The sequence below is a fragment of the Nematolebias whitei genome, chromosome 8 (assembly GCF_014905685.2).
Source record: "Nematolebias whitei isolate Nwh7 chromosome 8, NemWhi1, whole genome shotgun sequence".
NCBI classification, from domain to species: domain Eukaryota; kingdom Metazoa; phylum Chordata; class Actinopteri; order Cyprinodontiformes; family Rivulidae; genus Nematolebias; species Nematolebias whitei.
The window spans coordinates 9,032,916-9,055,269 of NC_056505.1; the positions used below are offsets into that span (position 1 = coordinate 9,032,916).

General features: G+C 40.0%; 1 protein-coding gene across 1 annotated transcript in view; it reads right to left on the reverse strand.

The window, feature by feature from the left end:
- camsap1b (calmodulin regulated spectrin-associated protein 1b) overlaps positions 1-21,865 on the reverse strand; it is a 27,203-nt gene extending 5,338 nt beyond the window's left edge. The window contains exons 1-12 of the mRNA XM_037680883.1: positions 21,654-21,865; positions 19,805-19,971; positions 13,823-14,085; positions 9,415-9,576; positions 8,980-9,060; positions 5,056-5,197; positions 4,652-4,791; positions 4,420-4,516; positions 3,559-3,682; positions 3,115-3,200; positions 2,945-3,032; positions 490-2,770 (exon numbers count right to left, since the gene is read on the reverse strand). Of these exons, the coding sequence (XP_037536811.1) occupies positions 490-2,770; positions 2,945-3,032; positions 3,115-3,200; positions 3,559-3,682; positions 4,420-4,516; positions 4,652-4,791; positions 5,056-5,197; positions 8,980-9,060; positions 9,415-9,576; positions 13,823-14,085; positions 19,805-19,970 (3,630 nt within the window). The 5' untranslated portion in view covers position 19,971; positions 21,654-21,865. The remainder of the gene's footprint in view (positions 1-489; positions 2,771-2,944; positions 3,033-3,114; positions 3,201-3,558; positions 3,683-4,419; positions 4,517-4,651; positions 4,792-5,055; positions 5,198-8,979; positions 9,061-9,414; positions 9,577-13,822; positions 14,086-19,804; positions 19,972-21,653) is intronic.
- Positions 21,866-22,354: the final 489 nt, after the last annotated feature.

A 22,354-nucleotide genomic window follows, 5' to 3' on the forward strand; every position in this document is an offset into this window, starting at 1 on the left:
ACACACACACACACGCTTCGCAGCTCTGCACGGTGAACAGCAGATCAGCTGCAGGAGGAACTTTATCCTGCAGTAAGGGCTGCACAAAGCTGCAGGAGGAAGACTTTTCTGCAGCTCTGGGCTTCACAAATATGCAGCAGGTGCTAAATAATTTAAAATAATTTATTTTAAATAAAAATTCCATGCCGATCATGCGGCTCATCCATCAATCGGACAATAGTATGTCATGTCCAATCTTATTTTGAAACACCGCAATAGAGCGAGTCCGTGATAAATGAACCGTGAAGTAGCGAGGGACTATTGTAGCTCTAAAATAAAGTTTGTCAGCAAAGATAGGTAGATATTAAAACTAGAAATAATTTGGCAAAACAAAAGACTAAATTAAATTCACGATTTTCATGTACTGAAGAAATATGTAGATTAAAACAACAAACAATTTTTTTTTTTTTAAATAATCAATTAAAGATTCTGGTAACGAGAAGGCAGTACCTTAAAGAAAAAGCCCAGGACTGACTTCTGCTCTCCATCACCCCCCTCCGTCATTGTGTCCTCCGCTCCCTCCTCATCCTCGGGGGCCTTCAGGTCTGACAGATCGACCTCAATCAGGTGGGATTTGTTCTGCTGGGCCTCCTCTGAAGAGAAGTTCTCTTTTCCTGAAGCATCTGAAGAATTGAGCTCCGGCTCTCCCGTCTTGCTGGACAGGCACTCAAAGGACACTTCTGGGGTAGCCACGGTTGCCAGATCTACTCGAGTTGGCAGGCGCATATTTGCCTCATCGTGAAGGCGCAGGGTGGTGCTCCGGACATGGCTAGACCTTAGTCTGTCCACAGTCTCTCCGGCTGTTGGGTTTCTGGGGCTGTCGGGCTGCTCAGCCCTGGGGGACCTGCCCCCAGTTAACTGTCTTGGGTTTGGTAATGTTTCTGACCCAGTCTGTGTGGGGGTGAGGGTCCTGGAGGCCTGCCGGCTCTGATCTTTAGCCATTCTTAGCTCTGATGGCTTGGACCTGGTGCTCCGGCCTGAGGTTAGTTTGGGTGGTTTTCTGGTTGGAGCGCTGCCAGAGCCAGAGAGGTGTTCCATAAAGTGAAAACCTGCTCCTGTCTTAGGGTCCCCGTTTTTGTCCCCTGTGTGAGGAGGTGGAGCGGCACCGGGTGGAGACGGTACATTCTGTTTCATCAGCATCTCCTGCTGCAGTGACAGCTGCATCATCTGCTGCTGGATGCTGCCGATGGCTTCATTCAGTAGTTCGATTGAGCGGCTGCACTCGTTTAGGTCCAATTCATCGTCTAGATAAAAGCTTCCACTGTTTCCCTTCTTGTCTGCTTCTAAGGCACCAGGAGGGACAGTCCCCACCACCTCTTTCTCTCCTCTCAGGGTATCAACACACATATCATCTTTACTTAAGTGTCCCTTCTCCCCGTTGAGCTCATCTTTAGAGATGTCAGATTTAAGTGAGTTGGGTAATGTGTCACTCCTTCCTCCTCCTTTCTTTACAATGTGCAAAAAGGCTGCTTTTCCCAGCTTCTGCCTCTGCCTCGCAGACAGCACTTCCATTTTCTTCTTCTGGTGCTCGATGGCCCGTCGCTTCTCCTCCAGCTGCATGCGTAGCTGAACAATTTCAGAGGCCAGTACGTTCGTACCGTCGCCCAGACGAGTGCATCCTCCTAAAGGGGAAGAGGGACTCTGATCTCTCTTTAGTCTCCAAGACGACGACAGGGGTCCGCTACTCTCTGATCCATCAGGAGTGGTCCTTTGGGAGCTGGAGGCACTGGAGCGCAGGTCATGGTTGCTGCCGAAGCGTTGCTGCTGGGCTTTACGCTCAGCGAAGGAGGTCATGCGCACGCTGCCACTGGCCATGCTGCTAGCTTGAGAGTGAGTGCTGAGACAAGGACTGGATCGTCCACTGCCACCGTTCAGGTCTTTGTCCTCATGCTCTTTGACATTCATGTCCTCTTGTAGCTTAGCCGATTCTTTTTCGTCAATGTCCGTGTACATTTTTCCCAGGAAGTTTGAGTTTTTAGTGGTAAGCGCTTCATCCAAATCCTCCTCCTCCTCATCCAGGTCTTCCAGCTCAGCATCCAGGTCAGGACCACCCTTTGGTTCCTCAGAATCTGAATGAAGGTAGAAACCTTCAGCAGGCTCTCTCGATGAATAATCCACACTGCTGGTGACGGTCGGTCTAAAACCTGCCTGTTGCTCCACTGACAAGATTTCTTCCTCAGCTGGAGGGGTAAATGTTCGGTTTAGATCAGAAGGAGCTTTCCTACGAACAGCTGCTGAAGATCCGTTTCCTCGGCACAGAGAGCCCCTTCCTGTAGAGCGGGACACTTCACCACTCTCCTCCTCTTTGTTCAGACATACAGACTTCTCTTTAGCCGTTTTGAGTACAGCAGGCATCAGTGGTTCAAGGTAAAAGCCATCTGTAGCAGGTTTGGAGTCTGTAGGAGGTTTGGGTAAAATTGTAGCAGATGCTTGCGACCCATCAGTTTGTTTAGGGATGACAGAACCATCAGTCCTGGAAACTACCACCAGAGTTTCCTCCTCGTCCTCAGTGTTAACATTATTCAGTAGGTTGTGGCCATTGACTCTTCGCATGGCAGCAAGTGACTGCTGGTGGACAGCAGTCTGATGTTTTGGAGTGACGTTGATGACATTGGATGCCAGGCTGTCTTTACTAATTGATCGAGCCAGACTCACACTATCACCAGAAGCCACATCTGCATCGCTGTCTGTGGCTGAATGCAACATGAAGGGACCGAGTGTGGACATGGGTCTGCAGAAAGATGTGCAAGTTTAGCAAAAACGTTAATTAAATTAATGAAAAATATTTGTTATGATAGCTCAACATTAATTAATTACAGAGTTTTAAAAAAGTGCTCAATATAAATGTCATAGAAAAGAACGTAGAACTTGTTTAAGATCAAGTGTTTGTTATATTTTCAAACACCTTTGCCTTTTGTCAGGCCACGCTACAGCAGAGCCTCTGAGTTGCTGTCCATCCATCTGAGACAGGGAGTTCGAACGGTTTCTCAGACCTGTTCAAATTAAAGCAGAATAAAATATGAGTTGAAGCAAATCTGAGCCTTCAATGTTAAAAAAAAGAAGAAGGATCTTTACCTGCACCATCTTCTCCTTGGTGTTTTTGTTGTCTCTGCCTCAGGGGAAGCAGTGGATGTGAGGGACTGAAAGTTGGACCCCCTTTACTAGGAGATAAAGGAAAAATAATCAGGATGTCATTTAAACACCGTCAGTAAAACGGTTGACAGGAAATCTACTGAAGCACAATTTATATTAGGTCAGAATGATGCCTCCCATTTCATTTCAAGACAACAACCAAGTAAATGGTATAATAAAACACACAAAGACTCACTGCAAGAAGCACATTAAAAATGCAAAACAAGACAGTGAAGGGCTGATGAGAATGAACACCAAGCAACACTATCTATCCATCTACCTTTGAAAAGCTACTCTAAGTGATTTGACGATAATGATGAGGAGGGGTGTAAAAAAAGATGAGAGAAGACTTACAAGGGGTCAGATTCTTCAGGGTGCAGGAAGTACCTGTTACAGACTTCAGGGCTGCTCTGGTTATCGGACACACCAGGACTAGCAAGAAAGCTGCGCTTGGTGGCGTTGGAGATGGGCACTGATGGGCGGGCACTCTTGGGATGAGCTACAGCTCGAGCTAAATAAAAAGACGTGTGTAAAATATTAAACTCAACATAACGGCTTGCATTATTTAAATCTGAAATGGTGACTAGACTTTAGTTCAGACTAGTTGTACCTAGGCCCGTCACAATAACAAATTTTGCTGGGTGATTAATTGTCTCAGAAATATTGCAATAAACGATAATATTGTTTGAAATTTAACAATAATTAGTCATTAATTTAGCATAGCATTTGTCACACAAAGCTTTTAATAAAAACAAATCAGTAAACAAGTTCTCAGCTTCTTTTTACAGAGAGAAAAAAACTTTTTACACAAAGGCACGGGGTTACAACCGTGAATTTTGGAGCTTAGACAAGACGGAGGTTTTTTCCCTGAGGTCGGCCTGTTAGCTTAGCTCGTAGCTTAGCTTCTCAGCTTAGCTGCTTTTAACGATCCAAAAACACAATTTTGGACGGTTAAAATGGATTTTAAAGAGAAAAGAGGAAAAGGAGAGGTCAATGAAGAGCATCGGAGTTGAGCTTTTAGTCATCCAGTGTCTTCAGTAGAAAAAGAGACACGAAGAAACGATAAAGCCAATAAATGAAAATGAGGTCGATAATTTTCATTTATCATGCGGTTAATTGATTTATTGCGACAGGCCTAGTTGTACCCTTGATTTGCTTATTTTACCAAAATAAATGGCAGCAAAGTCTAAATATGGACTGGTTTAATGCAAGTATTACATTTTGTGTTTTATGTGACATGATGCTTACCATCTTTAAACTCTTGAAGGTCTCTGGGTTGAACAAACTCTGGCTTGACGGTCTCGAACCACCAGAACAGTTCAGCGATAAACACCATCACATTGTGCTGGACAAAAACCAAGCGACGTGTCACAAACACTTGACTGCAGATGAGTGGTGACACAGAAAAACTCTTAAAGAATAGTGAATACTTAAATTTAAAATTTTGTTTTGAAATACAAATATCTGTCACATTTTTTACCTTGAGAACAAGCGGAGAGTAAAGCATATCCTCTGTAGTCAGATAGCAACTTTTATTCAGATATTCAGTGGCAAACTCTCTGAGCAACTGGATGTTGTAGAGACTATCAGCGATGGAAGGTACTTCCTTTAGGCAAATATCTGATCAGACAGGCAGAGAACAGGTCAGATCAGGATGCAGCTCAATGCCCTGATGACGATAAATGTCACGTTGCGAGGACTGCAGCTGTAAGCCATGTGTAAGTAACAGAAATATGATCACAAGCAGATACTAAATTCAATACACGCAGTGAAAGTCTGATGCAGTTTATAAAGGAAACTCTTTGTGGGCAAATGATAATTAGTAATACCTTCTTGGAGACAATGATTGTATTCATGCAGAAGTGTGAATGAATCACATCATACCCTCCAACTTCATAATATCTGGGCAGTAGCAATGAACCACGCTGAGTAGTGCAGCTCCATCACAAACATCCCTCATGAGGTCTTCTAGCAGTGGAAAGAAGGGCAGCTGGCGGCCCGATGCATGCTCCCGACGATAACGTACCTATTGAGCAGGGGAGAAATAGTTTTGTGTAAACATCACCATGAGCTGCGCCAGATACCGTTAGTATATAGCATGTCACAAAACCTCAACAGAACATCTAGTACCATAAATATAAACCTTTTGTAAATTAGGGAGATTTAGATGAGTCAATCAAAACACAAAATAACCAGCAAAGTTATCCTTGATGCTCTGGCTCAAGGTTCTCCCCAGGAGTTTTAAAACAAAATGTATTTCATTAGTTAGATTGATTAGCATTCAGTTTAATGCCATTTTCCAAACATACCACTGACTAGGCCTGTCACGATAACAAATTTTGCTGGGCGATGAATTGTCTCAGAAATTATTGTGATAAACGATAATATTGTTTAAAATTTGACAATAATTAGTAATTGTTAAATTTAAGAAGAAATGTTGGTTAATTTTTGTGTGTAGTGCCTTTTATTTACCATTGGATGGCAGTATAAGACGATTTGAACCGAAGGATGGATAGTGAGAGAGCGAGCAGCGTGTCTTTAAGAAAAATGGGAGGGAGGCCCCTTGACGTGACATGGGCTGTCTCTCGTTCCTGTTTTGCGGTTCTCAAAATGGCGGATGCTCGGTGTGGTTTGAGCTCTTTAGCATAGCATTTGTCACACAAAGCTTTTAATTAAAAAAATCAGTAAACAAGTTCTCAGCTTCTTTTTGCAGAGAAAAACAACTTTTTACACAAAAGCACGGGTTTCAACCGGAGCTTTGACAAGCCGGAGTCATCCAGTGTCTTCAGCAGAAAGAGACACACGACGAAACAATAAAGCCGATAAATGAAAATGAAGTCGATAATTTTCATTTATCATGCAATGAATTGATTTATTGTTTATCGCGACAGGCCTACCACTGACTACTAATTAAAAAGATCCAATTGTACCGTACGTTAGGGAGAACCTTGAAGATCTGGTTAGCTTTGAGGAGATGGAGGTGAAGGTGTAAATTAGTAATATGAACAACACAAAGTGCAGCCTCCCTCTGCTGTTAATGGACAGATAGCCAGCAATGAAACTGCATAACATAAGCCAGCTGACTAGGATGGAAGCTGGGGTAATCACTAACCCACTTTAAGAAAAAAAAACATGTTTTTAAGACTGCAACAAACTTTTTAGTTGTACAGTAGTCCTTCGTTTATCGTGGGAGTTCCGTACGCTAACACGCCACCCCCACCCACCGCGGCAAGTGAAAAACCGCAAAGTAGGGATACAGTAGTCCAAGTTCAGCTTCAGTTCAAGAACAGTAAACTTTGTCACAACAAGTGCCAGGCTGCAATCACACTCAGTTTAAATTTAAATACTGTAACATTTTAACTAAACAATCCATGCAGCATGGAATGTTTAGTTAAAATGTTACAGTATTTAAATTTAAATTGTAGAGGAGTGCAGCAGGACATTAAAGGGTTAACACTTGAGCAGCAGCAACATGGAGCAGAAATGTACTTCTTGATCAGTTACACTACAACAAATGAACATGAAGTTCTAAAATGATTACAAATAACTTATAACACTTATATTTCGTGATTATGACAATTTTACGATGCGACATACTTTGAATTTTAATTTGGAAGACAAACGTCGATCTGTGCATCTGGACAGTGAAGGGCTAACCTTTCACAAAGCCGATGCAGCAGGAAAAATGTGTGTGGCAGAGAACGAAGATCATGACAGGCTGCAGGGAGGGAGCTTCCCCCTGCACTTGTGGGCTGCACACAGGTGCAAAAACATTTAAAATAATTATTTTAAATAAACAATCCATGGCTCATCCATCTGCCAGTCAATTATGTCATGTCCAATCTTACTTTGAAAAACCGCAATACAGCAAATCTGTGAAAAACGAACTGTGGATTAGCGAGGGACTACTTACTGTATATTCTTAACAGCTGTTTATTATGGGCTTATTCAACGTTTAATTCTAGATTTTGATTTATAAAACAAAAATACACCAAAGAACTAAATATAGAGGTCAGGTTCAAATTATATAGGTTAAAAAATCCACTTGTGTACAATCATAAAAATTAAAAATCACTTAAAAGTCCTTCATGAGATTTGAAACTATATCAATCTAAACCTCAAAGTAAATTAGTGATTATAAATAGTGTTGGTAATGATTGTGTGCAACTTAGACATTCATATTTTCTCTTCATGAGTAAAATAAATCTTATATTTACTGTAGAAGTTGTTAAAGATGAATAAGTTCAAACTCGCTTTAGAAAAATGTTGAATAAAAAGGCCATGCAGTTACACACTGTACCGTATTAGCATTGTCTGATCAAAAGTCAATGTTTCTTTAGCAAGAAGGTAAGAGATAAAAGATGCATAATTTCATACACTGACCTCAGGCAAGAGGTCAATGTACCCCCAGTGAGGAGGGTTTTATAAGCTATATCTGTTAATTAAATCTATTTTAATCAAAACTAAGGGAATACACTTTATTTGACTTCATGCACAGAAAACATCACAGCTTCACTTCACAATTGTTTTAAAGAACTGCAACAAACCTCATAGGGGTCATTAATAAACCATTGGGGGGGGGGGGGGGACTGTTAAACAAAATTAAAGCTTTTAATACAAAAAGATACAATCTAAACTCAAGAGTAGAGGTGTCAAAACACATTAAATTCAAGCCTACAAAAACACTAGGAACTATGTAGGACTACAATCAGCACACCATGACCAAAGTGAATGATATTAAAAGTTTCTGAATCACAAACTTTAGTCTTTCTAAAAAGTTACTACACATAACCGTAGACAACCTTTCACAAGGAGAGGCTAACAGCTAAACTGGAGGTTCTACCCAGGCGAGTCTTCCCCTGACCAAGACATAACTGTACCACTTCAGAGAGCTCCTGTGGCTCCAGCATGCAGTGGGCCAGCTCAGGCACGACGTCAGGCTGATACACACAGAGCAGAGATACTGTCACTGGAGGCCTTTGACACATAACAGTGAGTGAAAACAGAATAGAGGCACTGGAATGATAAAGCGGATCAGTGAGAAGTGGTAGCCAAGGATGGGTCAGCAAAGCAAGGGAGTGGTGTGGGCATGGGTTTGCTCTCAACTTTCACTGGACAAGCAAATAACCACATACACTTACGCACAGAGAATCCACATGGCCAAGTTGAGCTTGAAATGAGGTAGCACATTATGTAGCAAAGGAAATCTTTTGAATCTAAGAACAAAGTTGGAATAACTACACCTGTGTGACATTTGTCACAACGGGGGAACTGTCGGTCTTCTCCCCTGTTAATGAAACACTGGCTACAGGCTGCAGCACAGAATGAGCTTGAATGAGCCATAGTGGAGTGTGCGCACACATCAACACAAAACTATTCGTGCAAGCGGGATAAGGAGGGTAAGAATGGTTGTATGGGGGCTAGCATCAAACTTACAGGGACTAGCTTCCAATACCATTTGGAGGGAGACTATCCAGTTTGCAGGGATAAAAGGGAGGAAGGGATAGATCATGAACAGGAGTAGAGAGATCAACAAGTCAGAGGTCACCAGCAAAAGGATCAGATCTGCTTCCACAATAATCAGAGGAGGGAAAAAAAAGAGGATCTGATTTCTTGAACTCTCAAACAAAGGGACATTTTCCATAAAACAAAAAAAGCTGCTGCTGTCTTGAATACAAGGGTTAGGGTTAACCCAGCTGGACATGAGAAAATGAGAATTAGTTTTTACAAAGAAACTCATTTGGCACGACATTTAAAGTGTTGTTTTATTTTTGGAAAGTAATTTGAAGTCACACAGAAAGGAAATACCTTTTGGTGGCTTGGAGACTCCAGGGGGTGGTGCTTGACTTTGTGCTCCCTTTCTGTCATCTCCCTCATTTTCATGTTCACCTGCAGAAAAAAATTATGAGAAGAAACAAAAAAATGAAGATCCTGAATTAAAAAAAAAAAAATCAAAATCTTTGGAAAATTATTTTCAACTGGACGTGTTTGATAGTTCTCTCGGGTCATGCCCCCCCCTCCTAAAAATACATACACATCTTTGACAACATAATAGGTTTATCATAAAGACTTCTAGAGAATTACTGATGCAGTAAATCACTGAACAGGTATTTTACACATTTAGCCCACAATCACAAGTTCTACTTTAGCTTTGTTTGTTTTAAAGAGCTCAAAGCAACACAAGACATATGGTCAAACGTAATAGCAATATGCTGTGTTTCTTTAATTTTTTTATGTCTTAACCTTGTTGATCCAGAAGATCATGGCGTCCTCGAGGTCAAAGGGCAGCTCCTTAGAGGCACTGAAGGTGGAGAAGCGCTTGACAGAAGCCACCACTTTCTCGATGCTGATCATCTCGACTGTGTAAGCCATCATGAGGGCATCGATCATGGACATGTGAGCGCTCTGGGTGACAGAGAAACAGAATAATTTAATTTGATTGGTTTGCTTTTCCTGGTTACTAACTTAATTAAAATTAAACAAGCAGCTCTAATGCAACCTAGTGCACATATGTCATTATACATTTCTGTTGTAAAAAAAACAACAACTAAGGTTTAAAATTAAAGTAAAACAACATTTTAGATGTTCTTTATTTTTAGACTTGTATTCTACCTGAACTGATCTAAAATTCAAGGTTGGCCACTTTACACCAAAGTTTCAAATACATAAGCTTTTTCAGTTAATGGCTGAGAGAATTTTGGGCATGCAGTAGTCACAAAGACGCCTGGATAAACAGAAAAAGTACAGGATGAGAGTTTATCGAGTTTTAATCATTCATTACAGTTCATTATAGCTGTAATCATATAATGAGGCCTTATGTAGCCTTGAATAACCACAATAGCTTAATCAAAAATCAAATCTTTCTCAGCTCACAATATGTCCAGTGTTCAACCAGCTCGCCACATTATTTTGCAATCAAAAAGCTCAGCATGGAGCATTCTAAGTCTTAGGCTTGACACCTAACCTTTGCCAGTCAAAACACTGACCGCCAGAGCTGGGATTTAGTACCGGTCAAATACTATTAGATCTCACACCCAGTAGGAAAAAACTAAATACTGATAAAGTCTTTAAATCTTAATATCACATTATTTTGGGTTATCACACTGCCAATATTTCAACTCAAAACTATTTCAGAAAAAAATACAATAAACAAAGCATTATTATAATCAATGATTTGTGCAACATGCTGCCTAGCCTAATCCAATTGGTGAAGTAAGTGCACAGAGAATAGACTTGTTCACACAGTAAATGAAAACTATTTGAAGCATTCTGCACAATGTGACTCATATGGACACACACAGAAAATATACTCCCTAAATCAACATCAACATTAGAGCCCAATGAAAAATATATATATATATATATAATAGAGAGATTATAACATAGAAAGCTGAAGATTGCTCAAATTCTACTTGTCATTCATTCATAAGGCTTCTATTATGCAAAGGTGTTTTGTTTTCCCAAGGAGTGAATGCAGATGTGCCATGCCACATTTACTTTAGCTGGGCTGGTCTCTGCTCATAATCAACATTCTTTCATTTATTTTGAGTTAAGGTTAATGAGAACCAAACTGTTGCACTTGTGTGTGCCAGTGCACTTACAAACCTGGTTACAAATTATTCCTTCACTCATTAAAATTATTCATTTGGATCATTCATCAAAATTTGTTTTTACCAATAGCTAGAGTGCAAGTGAAATTCAAAATGTTACGTTTCAAATCTAAAAAACACATACATGAAAAACACTGGAGTTTACCGGTATATAATATAAATATGCAACATTGTGATTAAATTTTTAAAAAACAGCACATTCTGTATTTAACACCTGAAAAACATAGCACTAAAGAAAATATGAAAGTGTAATTTAGTGAAACATCATGATGCACTGCTCCATCCTTTGTTCTCCAGCATGCTGTCCTTATCAGACCAGCATGCAGTCCAACAGGGAGCAGTTTGCCCCAAGCAGTAGTTGTGCACACTACCATCCTCTGTGCACAACACTAATATAAAACAGTTCAAGCTGACCCAAGAGACAAGCTAGCTTCAAGGTCTAACAAGCCTCAACTGTTGCCCCAAAACAAGTCTGAAAAGGTGCAGACGTACTGTCTGTAAGTATAGGATCACATTCATTCACAGAGACTCTCAAATAGTATGAAAATACAGGTTGCTATGGAAACATGTCAAATCAGCAAACCGGGAGGAGCAGTTCAACAGTCTACCGTAGCTAAGCTTATAACTTTTCATCCCGTCACTGGGCTTTGTGTCTGGTTGCTTACACATAGGCCAATGTGGATTATTTTGTCAGACTGCTAGCAGGAAAAGCTGAAGCACATCATCTACTAGACAGACTGCGTGTCGAGACCTGCTCTACAGTACTGTCGGTTACCATGGCAACAAGAGGAGAGGAATACTGGCCAGCAAGTGAGCTGGTTTGTGTTCATCCTGTCCTGTGTGAAGTGCTCTTGGTGAGAGTTTGAGACACAGGATCTCATTGCTACACTGTGTAGCAGTTAAATAAAGGTTAATAAAATACGCAGAGAAGGCCTGCAGATTTGGTTTACTGTGAAGTGCCGAAGAGCAAAGAAACAAATAAAAGTTGTCAGTATTTTAAGTCCCGAGTACTATGGAACAATATGCACAATTTGCATAACTTAGAAAATAAATTTACACCTAAAACTCAAGTTCACTTTTTTTTAATTTAGCCTTCTTTGATACTCCTAATTTTTCATCCTTTTAATTAGTAATACATTTGTGCAAAACAAAAACGATTCACTGGTCATATTTAAAAAGTGTTAAGTATTCGGAATTAGGAATTGTCCATTTATATGTATGATAAAACAGGAGCAAGTTAACGTCACAGATAAGTGAGCATATCACACAAAGCCCCGCCTGTGTAGTTGTACAGATGCTAACACCTGCAAGCATGCTGCAGCTGACAGACAATAACACATACACTGCCAAATTATTTAGGGTTCAATTCACTCTAGAATTTCTTTGCCAAGAGGCAAAAATAGACTTACAGCTATTGTCTGAAAAAAAAAACAATATCATATAAACTAGAAGCTGAGGGTGAATGGCATGAAAAAAATACATGGAAGTGTGAAATGTTTTGATTATAAGATGCATTAGGATGCAGAAGACCGCAATGATGTAGTTACAAAATGCATTCAAGAGGTGCTGGCCTTCACAACACTCTGAAATCTGGAATTCAAAAATGACTTTTTCTGGTCATAAAACAAAAATGGAAAAATTATATCTGGTTCACAGTTAATTCAATTAACCACATTATGTAATAGATGAATACTGACAAGCTACCGTAAGTGTGCAACGCAAAAATGATTGTGTTAAGTCTATTGTGACCCCTGTACAGCTAGCATGACAGCCAAATTCCTAATTTGACTAGAAACGATAAGAGTGCAGCCAAATCTCATGGGAGTATGTCCCAACAAGCAGTTAACTATGTCCACAACTCTCTTATGCAAAGTTTGAGTCTAGATTTGCAAAGAAAAACAAGATTTATATGCCCATTTATAAGCTCCTTTACAAAGCTGATACGATTTTCAAAACATCTGAAAAGTTTGTGAGAATGGTTTATTGGCACTACTGAATGAAAATAAAAGCACAGTTTGTACTGCACTGAACTTTAACTGGTTTTACTAAGTTAAGATAATGCATCAAACATAAGAAGAAAAAAAAGTGAATACAATTAATTTCACCACTTGCTCTTGCCGAGATCGGACACTTTTCCCTTTCACTCCCTCTCTGCTTTGCTGCTCTGTCTGTCTGTGAAACTGCTTCTGAGCCTCTCTCTACAAATCTTCCGAACCATAATTATGGACTTGTTTTGATCAGTTGGTCCCTCAACACAATTGATAACATTTCTTCAAAGAGAAGACAGGTTTTAGGCGAGCCGATTTTCCCTTTTGGCACACACGCAGCTGGATATCTCATTGACTTACAGACTTGATGATGTGTCTATCTCTGCTGCCATTTGTGGACTTTAAGGACGCATATTTAATTGGATTTACGATAACTAGTTCCTGCTTTTTAGATTCGGCTGGTTGCTGGTTTTATCTACAATCAAGAAAGTTGTCGGCAGCAAATTGGGACCCAATCACGCTGCTTGCCTTTATGATGGCTTGGTTCGTGCCTCGAGTACCCAGACTCAAATGCTTTGGGCAGAATGGACCAGATCTCTGGGATTTTACTCAGGCACGTTTCCATCGGTGGGGCCATGTAATTTGGACATTTCGGAACCATTTGGACCAACACAGACTCAAGGGAGATGTCATTAAGTTCTGCCTGTCCCCAAAACAACTGTGTTTATCTGAATTTGGCTCCCATTGCCTTGACGCCTCCAATTCCTACATGTGTCCAGTTTCACTACTTTTTGTGTGTCTAAACAGCTCTCACTTGTAAATGAGTCTTCTAGGCTCAATGTGACTTATAAAAGTTGAATAATGAGTAAAGGTTGAATGAATGAAAAAAGAAGTTATATATTCTGACTTTATTTGATTGAACAGTCTGTACTACAGGTAACATTTCATAAATGCAGCTGTTAAATCACAGCCTAAAAATGAAATTGTCAAAGAGAACCCACAGTGGTTCTTCTCAAATGTGTTTATCCTAACTTTCAACACATTAAGACTCACCATTTTGATGGGCATGCATGCCAGGTCCCCATCTGTGACAGGTGTATCATCACTCTCCATGACATAAATGCCCTTTCTGGAAAGAGCCTGAATGACTGACAGGTGAGACTGAAGAGAGGCAGCCTGCTCCGTCTTGAGGATGAGTGCACAAACACGGCAGTAAAGCTCACAGGACAGAAGCAGACGAATGACAGGTGGTTTGATGTGTTCTTGGTCATACTGGTCTGTGTAGAACGGGTCCCTTAAGTCTTCTGGAATATGGTCTGTAATGGAGAAATTTAGTGAGTAGGCGAACTGTGTGGCACTTAAAAAAACATTTTAGCATTGGCTAACATATACAGACAAACTAAAGAAATACTGTACGGGCTAGGTATCATTACATTAAAAATAATGAATGGAGGAAGAAAAAGTCAACTGTGGTGCCGGTCAGCTTCAGGCTACAAAATGGCAATACAGCAAATAACCGTCCATGCTATGTTTGACTTTCGCCAGATTCAGTTCACTTTGAGTAAACACAACCATTTGTAATTTTTTGTCATAGCACAATGGTTCAAGAGAAGATTGGGCCAAAAATCCAAGTCTGCAGAGAGAAAATGCTTCTCAGGTAACAGTGCCAACTTAAGTTTTGGAGCCACACAAAAAAAATAAATAAATAAATAAATAAATAGTGACTAATCGAGGCAATTCTATGCTGTATATGTGAAGTCATTCTCAAAACCGAACACCAGAGCCATGTAAGGGCACAAATTAAAGCGGCTGACTAGAGGCATACCCAAACCAAGTTTATACAGCAAGATAAAAATGTAAAAAGACGTAAAACAATGCGCCAAATACCTCCAACAAACTGAGCTGCATAGAATGAAGTGGTGATAAAAACAACCCTGATCTGTTAAATCTGTTAGGAAGACTGCCACTGCTCAAGTAGTATTAGAGCATTGGGTGAAGGGATAAGAAAGGGTTGAAGAAAGACTGTTCTTGTCTGAACTGAATGTTCTTGATTCATAAAATCTGCAGACAGAAAGCAAAAACTTATTCTGGCTAGATTTTTAGTTGATAACATAAAAAACCAAATTATAAACATAAGGAAGCAACACGTCAGGCTTTGACAAATATTTAAAAACTATGATGAAATGAAATTTTAATAAAAACTGAAACCTTAAAAGATTCAGCTAAATTTAACACACACAGCTGAGTCCCATAAAAGTAGACGTATAATAACATTTATGTTGCCAAAGATATAACTGAGAATGCTATTCCAATTTTGTTTTCATGGTCTTCATCATTAAAATGCATCTTTCATTTTTAATACTGTGCCTTTGTTTTTATTACTTTTTGGGTTTAAAAACTATAAAAAAAAAATGATTAATCTTGTGACTCAAATCTCTTTGCTAATGCACAGATGATTTATTGTAAGAATTAATGGCATAAATGTACATACAAATTCCAGCTGAATATGTAAAGTGTTATGTGTTGTTTTCATTGTATGTTCTCATACAATGGCGAAATTGGTTCTATGCATTTAACCCATCGCACCTGGGATGCACCCAGGTGGGGCAGTGAGCAGCTATGTAGGCGCCCGGGGAGCAAATAGGGATTGGGTGTCTTGCTCAGACACCACAACATGTGGGAATGGCTGAGAATCAAGCCTTGGACTTTCAGGTCCCGAGTCGGCTGCCCTGCCTCTGTCCCATCTCGGCCCCCATTTAATAAGCCATATTAGACATCTTACTATAATTATATGTTGATGCTCTCAAGTCCCATCAAATATACACTGCAACACAGGCCTCATTCCCTTGTTCTGTCTGGTTTCAAAACATAATGTGACAATGAGAATATTGTTGTAAACAGGATTAAGCTCTTTTCGCTAACACCCAGCAGTTAGTCTCATTCCTGCAGAGACTGGGAGCAAAAACACTATAATAGTTGGTGCTGCTGTGTTTGAAAACAAAGGGGTCTTGGTGAGGTGTGTCTTCACGTTTGACTTCAGTCTACAGACACTAATGTTTCGTGGCAGCTGCTCCCACCTTCCTGCAACCCAGAGCAGACTGAAAAATTTACTAACTGGGGTGGGGTGGAGCATGATGATGGAGCCTGGCAACAAGACCCAGGATGTTCTACACTGCTGTCATCCAACCATGACCGGTGCCATGCCATGATCAGCACGAGCAGGACAGAACAGGGGGCTGTAATGTGCCTGCAACTATGACAGGTTCTCGCTCTCTCCAGTGTTGGTGTCTGGCTGTCTGTTGCTAAGGCTGGGAGCAGCTGTGGCACATGCAGAGGGCAACCGTACGAAACAGAATGTACACAAAGACAGACTTGTACTATCACTGAATTCAAACAGGGGAAATACACAGACAAGTGCATATCAAATGCATCTGAATCCCCAACAATTCACACGTGACAACATCCCTATACACACTACTATTCATGTCTGCGCAAACCAAGCAAAGTACCAACGCAGCATTAGCATTGTGGCAGATGCCATATGAGCTATAGGAATAAATAATGAGAGCCTAATTAATAAGTACCCATGGGAGGAAGATAATTGCAGCTGCACCTGAGAGTTGCCACCCTCTGGGCGTTGAAATTGTGCTTTGTATTGCAACATAACTATCTAAATCAAAGCTGAATTGTATCTTTTTTCTGTGGAAAGATGCTCCTATTATCCATCTCTCAGCCTGCATCTTTGGTCAGGGCCTATGACAAACAACAAGACCAAGCAAATGCATGCAAGCCTTGGTATAAAGCTCAGCGTGTTTAGAAAAGAAATCAGAGCCGTCATAAACCTCTGGGCTACAACAAAAGCACATAACTTTCTATCAATAACACATTTCATAATTTGTTTTCAGCATATGTTTCAGTAACTTTAAGAAATCAGTGTATTAAACACAGAGATCTAGGAACAGGGTACAAATAAATGCGCATTATAATCTGTAACTCTATGCTCTGTAACAATGGAAGATGATTTGACCAGAGACTATGCTGTTGAAACAGATATGCAAAACATTAAACTCTGGGACTTGTGCATCAGATAGCATTACTATTACAAGAAGACATCATGTTAATACACGTTCACTTGCAATCCTTCTTTAAAAATTAGAAGAAGGTGCCATTTATAAGACCGAGCTGAATACAGCTCCACGGACTGAAGAAGTCTTTCAGATGAAAGACGAAACGTTTCTACAATTTAATATTCAAAGGACCTGACTTAACTTTTTTACATTTTTCTACCTGGATTATTGAGCATGCATCAGGATATTCTTTAAAAATTATAGCATTTGCAGCAACCAAAGATTAACCATCAGCCACACTGTCAAGCAATTTCAGTTCATATAAAGGACACATCCAGTGTTTCAACAAGGATTTAATCTTTAACATTTTACAAAGACTTTAACGCCTAAATAAATAAATAAAGCACTACCATAAAATACTAACTGTTACAAGCAAAAATCTGTTACAAGTTCCACGCATCATTTGTTCAACAACATCAAAACTAATTAATGAGTTTCTACAAGAAATTATTGTATTAGTCAGTTTTCATAATGGGTACATTATATTCATATTTCGTCTAACATTGAAGGTTAGCTAAATGTAACATATTCCTCATTATAAACTAAATTTTCCAACAAAATTAGCAAGTTTTTAAAAGGAACATCACAAAATGTGTAGATTCTCAGTCATTAAGGACATGGCAAATCCCAAAGAATAAATAAATAAAAGCAAAAACAACTGCACTTCTATTTTGAAATTAAAGATATTTCACTTCCAATACAGATAGTTTTCTCAATTAAAGCTCCAAGCTTTAAACTCATCACCCACTGGAAGAAACTTTTTGCCATCACTGGGTTGAACATATATAAACGAAGATAGAAAGGATGGAAAAGGAGCAGAAACACATCAAAAACACGCTCCACATGTGTGTGGATAATCCTAACTGGGCTTTTGTCAAGTCAGACAAGAAATATATTTATTATTTATTAACCTTTATTTAACCAGGCATCAGAGGCAAATCCCACTGAGATCACAGATCTCTTTTGCAAGGGAGGTCTGGGCCTGAAGGCAGTCTAACATGCATGTTTTTGGTTTGTGGGAGGAAACCGGAGTACCCGGAGAAAACCCATGCAAGCACAAGAACAACGTGCAAACTCCACACAGAAACACTCCAGGTCCCAGGACCTTCTTGCTGTGAAGAAACAGTGCCAACTACTGAGCCGCAGTGCTGCCATATGTTGCTAGTGTATCTGAGAAACGCAGGAGGATTTTCTCCAAAACACAACATACTGGTGCATTTCAAACCTAACAGTCTGGTCCATCCTAAGGACAGAACCTCTCCACAGACACATGGCTCGACAAAGGAGAGCCAGCTCTTCAGGACAAGACAGCTGTACACCTACACCTTATGGATATGGGACACAGTTTTGTGTTAATATTTTGAACAGAGAAGACAGATGGTTTAAAAGGGAGTTAAGGACAACATTTATGACAAACGAGAAGAAACAACTAGGATGAGAACGCAAATTTAATCTTTCTATAACGTACAAAGGAGCATTACATCTGAATGTTGGTCAGTTACCCGTCAATTCAGACCGTCACGCATGTGACTAAAACATTTCTTATGAGCCAGGCAAACGAAAACCATGACCTCTCTCCACTGAGAGGGGGTGTGAGATAAATCTCGAGTTTAGCTTGAATAACAGCATGAACGCCACAATCTCCAGTTTTGAATGGAGAAAGCTTCCCGGGTGAGAAGCTAAAAATCTTCAGCTACGTAAGAGAAGTCCAAATTGTTTTGTTTTTTTGGATTAACTGTCACAAAGTTGTGACTTTTCATCCATCCTAATTTAGCCAGTTGTAACTTATAAACGGCAAGTCTGAAATAATTATTAAACATGTACCGCATTTCTATGAAATAAAATTAAGAATTTGAAAGCCTGGTCACAAAACAACTAAATACACCTGGTTAAAAAAGTGGAGTACAACAAAAGGTTTGTGGTAAGGTAGTAAAATGTTTTGTAACAGGTTGATTGTTCTAAAGCAGGTGACGCACTCACTTACAAAAGGGGGCCGGAATTAAAACATTTTTCAAACTAAGGGCCGGTTTCAGAATCTACATTAACTCACGTTAGATACCCAACATACTTTCTTGGTTGCAGGTTCCTCAACACGAGTTGGATTGGTCTCATTTGACGTTCCCTGCTGCACTTTTGACATCATAATCAAAGATTACTGAACAAATTAAAGTGATAAAAGTATTTTACATTTAAAATATCAGCTTGGGGGCCAGACACGATGACAACGAGGGCCACATTTGGCCCCCGGGCCTTGAGTTTGACACATATGTAAAGTTTTGACAAAAGGTTCTTTATTTTTTTACATTTTCTCCCTAAATCTATTCAGCTATAGAAAAGATAGGGAAATGGCAAAATGGCATATTTACTAATGCTGATACAAACAAACAGGGGGAGTGAAGTTCTGGCACTGCAGATCAGTATTTTCCACACACTGAGCAGTGTAACAAATATAGCCTAATCCTCATCACTCGGCCTGATTTGGGTTCAGTCTCACTGGGAACCATACAAGAATTCAAGGATCAGGTGAGTCAGTGAGGGGGGTTTTGGTTGCCAAATGTCATGGGGAGGTGAGAGTTAAAGTGCATATAACTAACACACACACGTACGCTTGTTTCTCTTGGGCTTTTACTTGTCAGTGTTTTTCTGCTGAAGCGTCACGCACTTTGCTGACTATCAGTGAATTGAGAATGTTGGTTTCAACAACAACAGACTTATTGAGATGACGAGGTAAATTTGCTGCAAATTCTCAAGAATAATCCCAGGTTGTGTTTAAATCTGTGGTCAGAAATTAGCAACCATCTAAGTTTGTAATGCTAAAACAAAGCAACAGAGCTGTGTGTAAATGTATAAAGTAAGCAACAAAAATAACTGGCGGTAAAGCAGAATTAATTAAAATTAAACAACTTACCAATTCCATAGGCTTTAGCAAACAGCCACCGCAAGTTGGCAGCTATTTTTGCTCTGGCGGAGTCATACATTTCCAAAGGCACAACATCCATCGTGCCTTCTGCAGCCCCAGCCAGTTCTGCCTTTTTCCTAGCACCGTCCCCACCAGCACACGTGTCAGCATCCATCCTTGAAAACATAACATACTGTTAAAATGTACATTAGACAGAACATGTTGCAGAGTAAAACCATGACAAAATGACAGGATGAGCCATCCATAAGTTGTAAACACCCTTGAAATTCACTTGTAAGGGGCAAAGGCTCATTGAATCTGATGTTCGTATAATTATTCAGGGAAAATAAAACTATATATATATATATATATACTTGAGAAGTAACACTGTGCATTATAAACTGCACTACTCTACATATATAATAAAATATATGATGATAGTCTACTCCAGTAGTCCTCAGTCCTGGTCTGGTGGTGGTATGTTTTAGTTGTTTCTCTGCTCTCCAGCAGGTCTTCAAATTTTGCAGAAATCTGTTAATTACTCATTCATTCATTCACATCAGGTGTTGAAGCAGAGAAACATCTAAAACATGCAGGATGGCCGTGGCCCTCAAGGATCAGGATTGAAGGACCACTAGTCAACTCGTTAATCATCTTTGGACTGTTCCCTCTTCAGCGGTCATCACAGTGAGTCATCCTCCTCCATGATCGCCCCAACTACCTCCATGTCCTCTCTAACAGCAGCCATGTATTTTCTTTTTTACCCTTTTTCCTGGCAGCTGCATTTCTGACATTCGTTTTCCCATATATTCACACTGTCCCTCTTCTGGACATGTCCAAACCATCTCAGTCTGGCATCTACCTTTATCTCCCAGTTATTCAACCTGTGTGTGCTGTACCTCTGACGATCTCATTCCTAATCTTATCTCCGTCACTCTCAAGGAGAACCTCAACATCTTCAGCTCTGCTGATTTCAGTTTCGTCTCCTGCCTTTTTATCAATGTCACCAAGCCATACAACATATCTTTAATATCAAAGTAAAACACAAAGAAACTAGTTAAATATGAATTCAAATATCAAGCAAAATAATCAAACCAAAAAAGCAACCTTAGTTTAAGTGACCAATAAAACCAACTCCAAACAAATACATGTTCTATTAATGTGACTTCTTTTTTAAGCTTTAGTCTTTAGCTTAAGATTTTTTGGGAATGTGTGTTGGTTTTTGTAGCACATGTAACTTTAGATCAACTTAATGCTGAATTAATTATAATTATCTGTGTTCTGAAATGAAACACAATTGGAATTTTCAATTTAAGCTCGATTTTCCTGTTTATTTTTGTGAGCCATGGCCTGGTGTTACTGGTTTAACTTAATAATAGGTGCAATCCCTGCTTAAGGTGAATTTCTACAAACTGTAATTTATGGCGACAGGGAAAACATAGTTGTCTACCTGTTAAAACTAAGATGCCAACGTCTGTTTAAGTTTTTAAACCCAGGAGCAGATTTGTCTAACCCCAGATTAATTTATTTTATAACCTGTAGCCTTATTTTGGCGTTATCGCCTCCAGTATGCTTCTCCTAACGGCCTACCAGTAACAGTGGATTCCTGGATAAGATGGGTAAATGCTACGAATTAGCTAGCTGGGTAAATGCCATGAATAATCTGTGACGGTGTTTCAAAAAGCCCATAAATGAGGCGACAAACGTCAGCTAACAGGAACATTTCCCTTACTTAATAATACAGCTATCCATATGCAAATGAATAACAGCTAACTAAAGCTAGCCAACCGTTAGCTTGCTGAACTGTTCAGCACCATTCGCTGGACCCATGAGTGACGTTGGCCCGATGGAACATTACCTTCAAAGGTGTTGAGTATTCCCGAGTCACCCTTTCGTCCCGTCCGTGTAAACGGTTAACCAAAGACCTGCGTGGCTGCGAAGAGGTCCGCTGTGTTGAAGATCCAGCAGCAGCCGCAGAGACGCATCGTAGCCAGCTAATAATGTTAGCCAGGGAGGCGAATCCGTGCGGTCTCCTCCCAGCAACAGAACCCGACTCACCGCCTGTGTTACAACCGCTTCACGGCAGACGAGAAAGCGGGGTTTCCACGAACTGTTGTGTTTGAAAAAAATCTATCTCTGTATTAACTGCTTCATGTTAGATCAAAGACACGCACGGCTCGGACTAAGCTACGCGGACCAGCGGTGCGCTCGCGCTCTGCCAGTACAAACGTAATCGTTCCATCCTTTCTCGATGCTACTACTGCGCATGCGTGATTACCTTCCAGACTGTTAATAGCAAATGACTGAATGAGATAGAAATGTCAGCTTAAATTCTGACTGTTGAGACAGTTCAATAATTGTAAATACATATTTATGTAGATTCTATTATGGAAATTTTAAATTTATTTTTCATATCATTTTCACAACTGTATGTTTATGCTCAGAAGCAGGGCCGGATTTAGGAGGATGGGGGCCCCTGGGCTGGAGTCAGGATGGGGGCCCATGGGCTGGAGTCAATACTGTATATGGGGGCCCTATATATATATATATATATATATA